Source organism: Oryzias latipes, chromosome 1, assembly GCF_002234675.1.
Source record: "Oryzias latipes chromosome 1, ASM223467v1".
Taxonomy (NCBI): Eukaryota; Metazoa; Chordata; class Actinopteri; order Beloniformes; family Adrianichthyidae; genus Oryzias; species Oryzias latipes.
Window position 1 is genome coordinate 22,068,041 of NC_019859.2, and position 9,775 is coordinate 22,077,815.

The 9,775-nt window shown below is 39.9% G+C and overlaps 1 protein-coding gene across 2 annotated transcripts; it reads right to left on the minus strand.

Moving 5' to 3' along the window:
• Positions 1 to 3,291: 3,291 nt before the first annotated feature.
• Positions 3,292 to 9,262, minus strand: LOC101167426 (actin-related protein 2/3 complex subunit 1B). Of its 2 annotated transcripts, none has more exons than XM_004065973.4 (10): positions 8,881 to 9,262; positions 8,266 to 8,409; positions 7,497 to 7,601; positions 6,239 to 6,461; positions 6,042 to 6,149; positions 5,682 to 5,921; positions 5,528 to 5,603; positions 4,726 to 4,925; positions 4,273 to 4,363; positions 3,292 to 4,195 (listed from the first exon to the last, which is right to left on the minus strand). In XM_004065973.4, the coding sequence occupies exons 2-10, from the start codon at positions 8,327 to 8,329 to the stop codon at positions 4,157 to 4,159; spliced, it is 1,146 nt and encodes a 381-aa protein (XP_004066021.1). In that variant the 5' UTR covers positions 8,330 to 8,409; positions 8,881 to 9,262; the 3' UTR covers positions 3,292 to 4,156. The 2 variants fall into 2 exon arrangements, with proteins under 2 accessions (XP_004066021.1, XP_020560033.1); XM_020704374.2 differs by having other exon boundaries at positions 8,266 to 8,388; positions 8,881 to 9,121.
• Positions 9,263 to 9,775: the final 513 nt, after the last annotated feature.

Below are 9,775 nucleotides of genomic sequence, written 5' to 3' on the forward strand. Positions count from 1 at the left end.
CGTCCTGCAGATGATTGGCCATACACGTGGCAAGCATATTTGCTAAGAATTTTAAAGATGAACTGATCCAGCTTAAAACTTTTACCCAAATTTGCAAATGCAGTGCGATTTTTCTCATTTTCACAAGCAACAGTGAAAAACTTTTTTTCATCCTTGCAATGAAAAGCACTTGTAGTCACAACCTGAAAATGTATGAAGCCCAATAAGGGCTAAACATAGACTGATACTAAGAGCTGGGGTCACCTTGGATAAATCTATGATCCTTATTCTGTTGGCAACTCTTGTGTGAAGTACAACCTACAGGGTAGATCTTTCTCCAGACTTAAAGCAATGACTGCCACATCAGTATCAGGGTAGGAGAGTCATATACTGTAAGCCTCTTCAGCCATAATTGCTACATTATTAAAAGTCCTTGTGTCCTCAGGGGTTTGCCAATCAGCTTTCTCTCCTGTCTGCTTTCAGTGTCACTTTCTGCTGTTGTTTCTGTGCCTGATGGTTGAGGTAGCCTGTGCATGAGCTTATCTGCTGTAAGTGTCTCCACAAAATCCCTCGCTCAGGGAGCGAAACACTAGCTGAGGGAAATCAAGGGTAATAAATGTAATTGACCTCCCAATGACAACAAAGTCTATTCTATTCTATTCTATTCTATTCTATTATTGTGTATTAGTGATTTAGCTGAAGCAAGGACATTTTGGTTATTTCACTACCTGTAGTTTGCAGCATCACCATTCTCATTCTTTTTCACGAAACTGATGGAGTTTCTTTTCAGCTGATTCATCCTCAGCACCAGCTCAGTGGCCTTATGGAGGAGTGTCGGTCCTGGGTCGTAAGTTTAAATCCAGGTCGAGTCATACCAAAGACTCTAAAAAATGCCTCCCTGCTTGACACTCAGCATTAAGGGGTTGGATACTTAAACCACCAAATAGTTTCCAGAGTGTGGCCGTGTCTGCAGCTCACTGCTCCCCCAGGGGATGGGTGAAATGCGGGGAACAAATTTCACACACCTAGGTGTGTGACAGATAATGGGATTTGGACTTTGATTTACAGCTATTCTTTGGCTGATAAACTGCTCACAGAAGATCTTGACATCAAAGACTGATTCATTTCTGGAACTCGGATATAACCCATGACCAGAGGCGGTCCTAGTTAGTTTGACGCCCTGACCGAAACGCTGGACGGCTTCCCACCCCCCATCCTCCCATCCCCCCGCCCACACCAACACCTCCCCCCTTCCAGCCCTGCCCCAACAACTCAAAGGCTGCATACATAAGAACAAAATAACAAAAAACAAAATACATTGTGTATTTTACTTAATTAATCTTAAAAGTATGATATACATTTTATATTTATATTATATATACTGTTAAAATTGAATTCACAATTGAGATATAGTATGTAAGTTAGTTCACACTTAACACGCATCAGTTTGTGTTTTCTTTTTGAAGGCTGGATGGTTCTGGTTACATTTGCCACTTTTTTTTTTCTTAAGCTGAATACAACCCTGACACAAGTTATGAATGAATGAATTCCAGTCACGTACCTTGGGTTCATGAATGAACATCAATGGAAAATAAAGGACATATTTTTCTGCTTTATGTGCTTAAGTGTCACATAAAACTTAAAAAAAAAGACAACTAATTGTGTACATTGCATCTGAATCATTAAATGTATATGATTACAGCACAAGAGCTAAAAATGAAATCTACCAATAAGTCAATTAACAAGACTGGTCTAATTAAACTTTCATTAGCCATGTGGCAAAATGAGCCACTTTGACTCCTTAAACAGTAAATTCGGTCTTATTTGGTGTCTAGCAAGTGTTAATTTTGGACAGTGCCTGCATTCCTTTTTCCTTGGAGTGTTTTTTCTTTCTCCTCTCTTCTCTTCTTTTCTTTCTAAACTGGGCACCTGATGTTTCCTTTGATCTTTTTCCATTTTCCACAACCCTGAATAGACTTTTCGGTCTGTCAAACATCTGAAATTTATATGTTTTAAAAAGAAATCCCTTACAGATACATTTTCAATTTGATAACAACAAAAATCCATAACTTCAAGGATTATGGTGTGTATGTGTATTTAGGATGAGTGTTTACCTCAAGTCTTTTGTTAAATCTTGAACCGTTCACAGACCAGGCAGCAATAAAAAAGCTGTTCACTGTCAGAGAATCCTTTTTTAGTTCATTAAAAAACGTACTTGTGTTTGTTCGGAACTAAATGAGTTGACAACATTTCAGTGGAGTGAAAAGAGTTTGGTTTTCTTTTATTATTCTTTACTTTTAGATCACATGTAAACGTGTCATTGCAATGTATTGTCTAAATGCATTGAGCCATTTTAAAGATGTAAAAAAGAGAAGTCAAGCTTGCTGTAGATCTGCAATGATGGGAAGGATCGACCCATGTTTCTACAGGAAAAAACATTAACTTTAGCTTTTATTTTAGGCTCATGTCCACCAATGTGAGTATAAAACTCAGGTGACTGCTGGACAGGTGCTTCAAGATAAGTCAGGAAGCTGTCACTCAGGTCTAAACAGTCCCTTTCCTTAAAGTCAGCTTGCTCCTGTCTTCCTGTGTAGAAAAGGAAAACTTCTGTCTGTTTTACAGTCATATCCTCGGGGCCCTGAAATACAGAAATGGGAGCAACATGGGAGTTGGGCAGAACTTAGCCCCCGTTTTCCTGAGACATCCAACATCTCCTCCACACACCTCAGGCTCATATGCATGTAGCACCACAGCCTTCACCTTCTCATAGTCCAGACTTGCAGTGGTTGGCAAGGATGCCAGTGCGTCCTGTGCCCTCCCAGTAAGGACTCTCTGCAGCAAAAGTGGCCAAACGGTTTTAGGCTACTGCAACACCTCAGCAGCATGCCCAAACAAAGCAACTGAACACGCTAATATGTAGGGGCTTAACCAATAAACAAGAGAGGGAGATAAAAAATTGAGAAAGGAAGTAGTAAACAACAAGAAACCAAGAAAAATCATGTCTAAAGATGTGCAAACAAATTCACACAAATGAGCAAAAAGGCTCAAACAAAGTGTCAGTACGAGGCCCAAAGAAAAACACCCCCAAACAATGTACTGACACAAAAATGCTCATACCAGCAACCAAAAACCCCAAGACAGGAGACAAGGGCAACTCAAGCTGCATAAAGACAGACATCCAAATAAGTACCAGCATTGCCAAAATCACATATGAGCCCCTAAATATGCTACGACCCCAACAGGCAACCCTGTCTCGAGTCTTGGGGAAACACGAAAAGGGGGGCATAACATATGAAAACTGGAGACCAAAAAGATGAGGAACACAGTTTATTGAAGAAAAAAAGAGAGAGAAATTTTGTGCTGTAAAGCAAAAAGAAACAATTTGCATAATCAAACAAACCATTAAATAATGGTAAATAAGAAAATAAAATTTGTGTAAAGAGCAGCAGTAGTTGAGTTGGGCCCATCAAAAAATTCTAAATTTATTCTGCTAATGCATATCTACTACGAAGAATGGTACAACAATGAAATAATATACCAAACTCGGATCCCTACTAATTTGTGGTGTGTCTTTTCTTTTCAGATCCTAATGTAATATAGCTAGGAGAAAGCTCCACTTCTCTCACCACAAGTGTAATTAATGGTGGTTAAGCACAATTCATAAAAAAGAAAATGCAGAAAATGTTTACTATACCTATTTGTCCGTAAGTCCAACACCACTTACTCATTTTTTTATATTTTTCTCTACCATAAATATTGATCATTTCATTCTAAATAGATTCAAATAAACAATGCACAAGCCTCAATAATGAACCTTAGTCTGAAGATCTCTGTGACAGCAATTATTTATTAAATGCATATTATGACCAGCATAAGCTTTGTGAAAGGATTCCAGATTTTCATTGGCAGGAATATAAAATAACTACTTTAAGCATTAAGCTTAGACTGAGCTGTGCCTGTGCTAATGCAGCAGAATAAGTACCATTCGTCAATCTGAGGCCAGCCCCTTGTTACAGAGCCTTGTCATGAACAGACAATAAGATGGAAAAACACTGTTTCATTTGTATGTTTTAAAAAAGGGGACACATTTGATTAAAAAAACAGCCAAGAAGCTTTGTTGCAGCAGATTTCATAACACAGAAATATATTGCCTTTGATCGGGTAGATACGAAGCAGCTCAGACGATCTTCAAGTCCTTCATAGCCGACTCCAGAGTCTGAAAAGATTATGATGAGTGTATGAAGTCAGATATTTAAAAACCAAACTAAATGCTGGTGTTTATGCTTGTGGTACCTTGACATCCCAGATGCTCATTCCTCCATCCATGCCGGTGGTGCAGAACTTGGTGCACTGGCTTCTTCCTCCTTCCAGCAAAGAGATTTGACTGAAAACAAATCATTGGATAGAAGTCAAAATCAGTGGATTAACAAGCCAAAGAATCCCGAAATGTGTGTTAAGAAAATATTTAAGTAATTACACCCCCCCCCCCCAAATTTCATGTTATATCAAAAAATAAACTTCCTAAATGTATCAGATAATTGGTCTAAATGTATAATTTCTTGTCTTGTTTTTGTGATCAGTTAAAGCAAATTAAAAAAAATATTTATGAAATTTAAAAGCCAGCAACTTGAAAAACATTTCCAACTTTTCTCCTGCAACAACCTTTGTAAAAGCATCATTTTGTCAGTATTCTTTGAAACGTTGACCATTTCATTTTTTGCCCACACTCCAAAGCACTAGCTTGACCTGATGCTGTTCTTGTGCAGCGTGTTGAGGTCCTTGTCGGTGCCCTGAGTCTCTGAAGCTCGGCGATCCAGATTCTGGAAACGCTCTCTGGCGCTGATTCCCTTCTGGGCAGCTTGCTTTGGAACATCCAGCTTACCGCCAAATGTCAGGCTGACTTTGGCGCCATCGTACACAAACAGCATTGGGTAACAGTCGTGACCCTGAAGACACAGAGGGATGTTGGTGATACTAAGAGACAACGCCGGGGCAATTGTGTTTTTTCTCTCTCAATTAGAGCTGATAGCTTGTACAAACAAAAAATAAGAAAAAAATGAATGAATATTTCCACTTTGTATATTTTACACAGTGCAAAAGAAGCTGCTGCCAGATTGACATAATTATGATGTGTAAAATTAAATTATATTTAATTTACATGTAATCATTGCAAGTCACATTTCCATCATTGTTAAATATCCAAGCTTGAAGTTCTGTTTGTGTGCAGCAGCTTTTGTGCCACTCGGTGCCAGAAAATATTTTCAAAATAAAATCACTCAAGTATAAGTAAAAAGTACTTTTTTTATGGTTTTTATGGCTTAAAGAAAAAAGTAAAAGCATAATGTGCTTCGTAAATACTAACTAAATTTATCGGTTGCACATAAATTTTGTCAGAAAAAAACAAACCAACTCAATCACAGGGTGAAATTAGGCCATCAAGTGAAATGTACCACCAGGAATGAAAAATAATCAAATAAAGCCTAATTGATTCTTCATGACGGGCTTGAGTGTGGTCAGATAAAGTGATGGATCGGTGCTGAATACTCACAGCTGCTATTAAGCTGTTCTCAGTGATGAAGGTCACACACAGCAGAGGAAGCGTCTCTGAGCTCAGGCTGCTCACCCTGTAGTGGTCACAACAGAAGGTCATACACCTGCACGACCTACACTGTCATGTGCACAGGTTTGCCCGCCTCTCTTACGTTCCAGTCTTGCCTCCCTCTGCGACAGATACCGTGGAATCATGGGAAACCCAGGCCAGACGGTTGCCGGAGTGTGAGAAACACACACTATGCACCCAACCGCCTCCTCCTCCTCCTGAAGTCTGGACCTGAGCTCCTGAACCTCCTGACTCAAACAAGACCTCCCCAAAAGGCATCTTGCTGCCCCAGGGGGTGGGGCTCGGCTTCTCCTCCACCTCCTTTATATAGGCAGAGAAAACCCTGTGGAAGAGCAAAACAAAACTTTCATTACTGATTTATGGAGAATGCAGGTAGATGTCACTGTAAACAAACGCCGAACCTTAAGATTTACATAGAGGAGCCTTTAGATTAACAAAATACCTGCATTTGAAGTCACATGATCCGGCTGCCAGCAGCACATTATTGGGATGCCAGTCCAAACTCAAGATGGTAGAGCGGATTGGCTTCTTGATGTGCTTGCACACCCACCTGAAGGGAGAGATGTTCATTTTATATAATCAGAATATTTGGTTTGGCTGATTAAATGAAGCTGTTTTAAAGTTCTTGAGATGGATCACCAGTCATTTTCCTGCTCAAAATAGCAGATGGAGATGAGCCGCGAGCCGCTGCCGACAGCAAACTTGTTCTCCTTTGGCGACCACTTAACACAGCGAGCAGCACGGTTGATCCTGAGGATGACCAGGGTGGGCTTCCAGACCCCCTCTTTGAGGGTCCACACGTAAGCATTACGGTCTGCTCCGCAGGTGACTATACGGTTACTCTCTGGAGCCCAGTCAATTCCTGCATTGACAATAAATCCTTCAAAACTCTCCATTTCAGACGCATACAACAGTGTAGAGTAAATTTTATTTCTATAGCACCTTTCACAGACAGTAGTCACAAGGTGCTTTACAGGTTAACATATATATATATATATATATATATATATATATATATATATATATATATATATATATATAAAAACATAAAACACAAAAGCACATACCACGTAAAACAATCATCCCAAGCCCAAATAAAAACAGCTTCAGTTCAAATGCTTTGCAAATATAAAAAGTTTTCAATTGAGTTTTAAAAGAATTCAAAAGTAAAGTGTAAAGTCTCACTCTGAATATCTTTTGATCTATTGTAAAAGTGTTTCCAGTGGTCTTTCTAATAATGATGATGCTGTTTTTAGCCAAAAATAAAAAATACTGTCGTTTGCTGGAATTTGGAATTTGCCTCTGATTTGTGGGCGGGACCGTTGGCACTATCTCACTTCCCAACATCCACAAGTGGGAGTTCTCTGTTTACATGCTGTCCCGCTAGCTTACAGCCCCTCACACCCCCAACCTCACATTATCAGTACAACAAAAATGAGCCAGAGGCAAACTCAGACAAGGAAAACAAAGAAGTTCATGGATCTATTTGTCTGGGAGCATCAGAATGGAGCGGAGCAGGGAGCTCACCCAGTGTATTTTCTATGTCACAAATACGCTCTTTTTTAAACAACAGTTTTTTCCTCTGCACCTGATTCACAACAATTTGAATAAAGAAATACTCAGAAATGCAATGTTAAGCTTCATGTTCTTTATAAGTGCCCTTCATCATGACATACATGCCACAATAGCATGTTAAAGCACCAAAAACACCAGTGGGTCTTTAACATTTGGGTTATGGAAGTTACTATAGCCTACTGGAGGTGGGCAAATATTGCATGCTGCACAAGAAGCACTAAACTTATTGACTTAAAACGAAGACAATATGTGATTAAATTAACATCTCCATGATTTAAAACTACAAAAATAAAGGAAAGTCACAAAAGTGAATGTTTTTTACCTGTCACCTGTCCATTATGCTCCTTCAGCTCGTGGACTTTGGTCCACTTAGCCCCATCTTTCTTGTAGATGTGGACCTCATGGTTGTTGGGGCACAGTGCGATCTCTGGAGCACAGAAACGGTTAAATTCATGAAAGATGTTCCACAAGAAGTTTTTTTTTTTTCCCAACAGCGGAAGAACAAAGTGCAAAGTAACAGGGTGGAAACTGTCTGAGAGGGTGGTCAGCTGACGGTGCACAAAAGCTTGAAACAATGAAATGTATCTTGTATCAGCATGGAGGGGGGGCTGGGAGACGTGTGGTAGATTTAAATAGAATGCCTTCAAGAACAACCACCTCCTTTTTGCCACATGCTAACCCCTAAGACTGCACGTCTTTTCAGATGAGTCATGAGGAGTGTGATGTGTAGGAGCAGCATTGTGGCTGCTGTGGTGTGCATTTTCTGTGAGCTTTGCAAGTTGAATGAAACTAATGCGTCTGTGTGTGTCTTCATCACAGATGTCTGTCACATCCGCTTTACCCAGAAAGCACAGCGCTGATCATGAAAGCCAAATAAGGCATCAGTTCCCCCTAACTGACAGAGAACAAGGGCCTTCAGACAAGCCCGTCCTCCCACCGGCCTCAGTGTGAAACAAAACAGGAAATACCTTCTCCCACCTGGGGGAAAAATTACGACACTGTTTGTTGTCTGGCAGACTTCCACCTAAGATATGCATGGACTTTAGACTAAACAACATAAGCACAGTGTTTCTTGTGACTGATGAACTTACGGGTTCGATCTTTGTTCCAGGCGTGGCAGCTAATTGGTTCCAGTAAAAAGCTGTGGTACGACATGGCCAATCAAAAGTCAGAACCAGAACAGGAAGTAGGTAGAGGAACCAGGAGCCGATGATCTGAGAAATTAACAGTCAGGTCTAGGAAAACGGAAGTGACAATATTTATTGATAGCAAAAGCGAAAAAATATTAAAAATGTTTAAGAATTCAGAACTATCTTTTTGCTTTTTTTCAAAAACTGGTGACCCAGAATGTGTGATTGTGTGGTCAGAAATTTGTGTGGCGGAGGTTATCTGGCACAGTGTGTGTTAATCAAACACAGATTTTGAGAGGTGTGTCGAGAAATTTGCAGGTCAAGAGGTACAAAGATCTCCGCAACAACCTATGCTCAAAGGTTTACAATACGCAAGAGCAGAAAAATGTTCAAATGAAACAACTTACAAACTGTTTTCACACAATTTTAGTGTTATATGTTTTGAATTTGTCATTTTCATGTCCTACTAAAATATTGTTTTCTTTAGAAAATGCACCACCTAAAGTGAGTATGTGTGACATGTTCAAACACATTCAGTAAGATGGGAAAAAAACAAAAAACTTGCTCCTTACTTACCCAGAGGGCAGGACTGAGGTGCATTAATGTCAGAGGTAGCAATAGAACAGAGGCAGAGGAACACTGTGGACCAAAGCAGGATGTTCAGCTCGCGGACTCTGGCCAGTCAACACGAACGCAGTCGGCAGAGTGAGCTCAGGAAGAAGAGGAGCTCAGCTGAAGAGAGAGGAGAAGCTGGCGGGGGAAGTAGTGGAGGAGGGTACACTGAAACTCACACATACAGGAAGTTTGCAGGGTTTTGAACTAAAAAAAAAAAAACATGGGTGTAACATGCAAAAGAATGTGGGAAAAAATGTCTAACTTCCTCTTTTTAAATATAGTTTTACACAAAAATAAAGTGGAAAGTTGAAGGGAAATGGAAAAATAGAAGAAAAGGGAGGAGTGTGGGCACAATGCAGTGTTACACAAAAAGGAGGAGGCTGACACTGAGAGGGGGGGCAAAGAAACTTGAAAAGAAAGAAGAAGAAGAAAAAAAAGGGGGCGGGACATGTGGGCAAACTTCTGCATGCAGAAAGAGGAACTTACAAAGACGGAAGGAAAAGTGAGGGGGTGTTTGGGGGGTGGGTCTAAATGGTGGAGGAGAGCATAAATTATAGCTTCTGTATTTTTTCCCTAAAGTAAACCCATTCAGATGTCTCCAACTGTTCATATTTTTGTTATTATTCTTTAAAGAATCAGGATTGTTAAGTCTTCCACCCCTTTTTTTTTTTGGTTTTTGATAAATGCATGTCTCAATAAATTCTCTTAGGGAAGATAAAAAGGAGGGGATTAAAAAAAGATGAAAAGATCCGTCATTTTAAAATACCCAAGCCCCCCTCAGTTGCTTCTACAGCACACCAAAGTTACCAAAGCAGAGAGGTCAAATGTCACTTCACATAATGCCAGGCTACAGGAT

Excerpts from the sequence above, each read along its gene's own strand:
- LOC101167426 (XM_004065973.4), bottom strand. The coding sequence starts at position 8,329 with ATGTCGTACCACAGCTTTTTACTGGAACCAATTAGCTGCCACGCCTGG. Across the intron at positions 4,926-5,527 it reads AGAACAGCTTAATAGCAGCT|GGTCACGACTGTTACCCAAT; the intron begins GTGAGTATTCAG and ends CTGTGTCTTCAG. Across the intron at positions 4,364-4,725 it reads CTGCACAAGAACAGCATCAG|TCAAATCTCTTTGCTGGAAG; the intron begins GTCAAGCTAGTG and ends ATTTGTTTTCAG.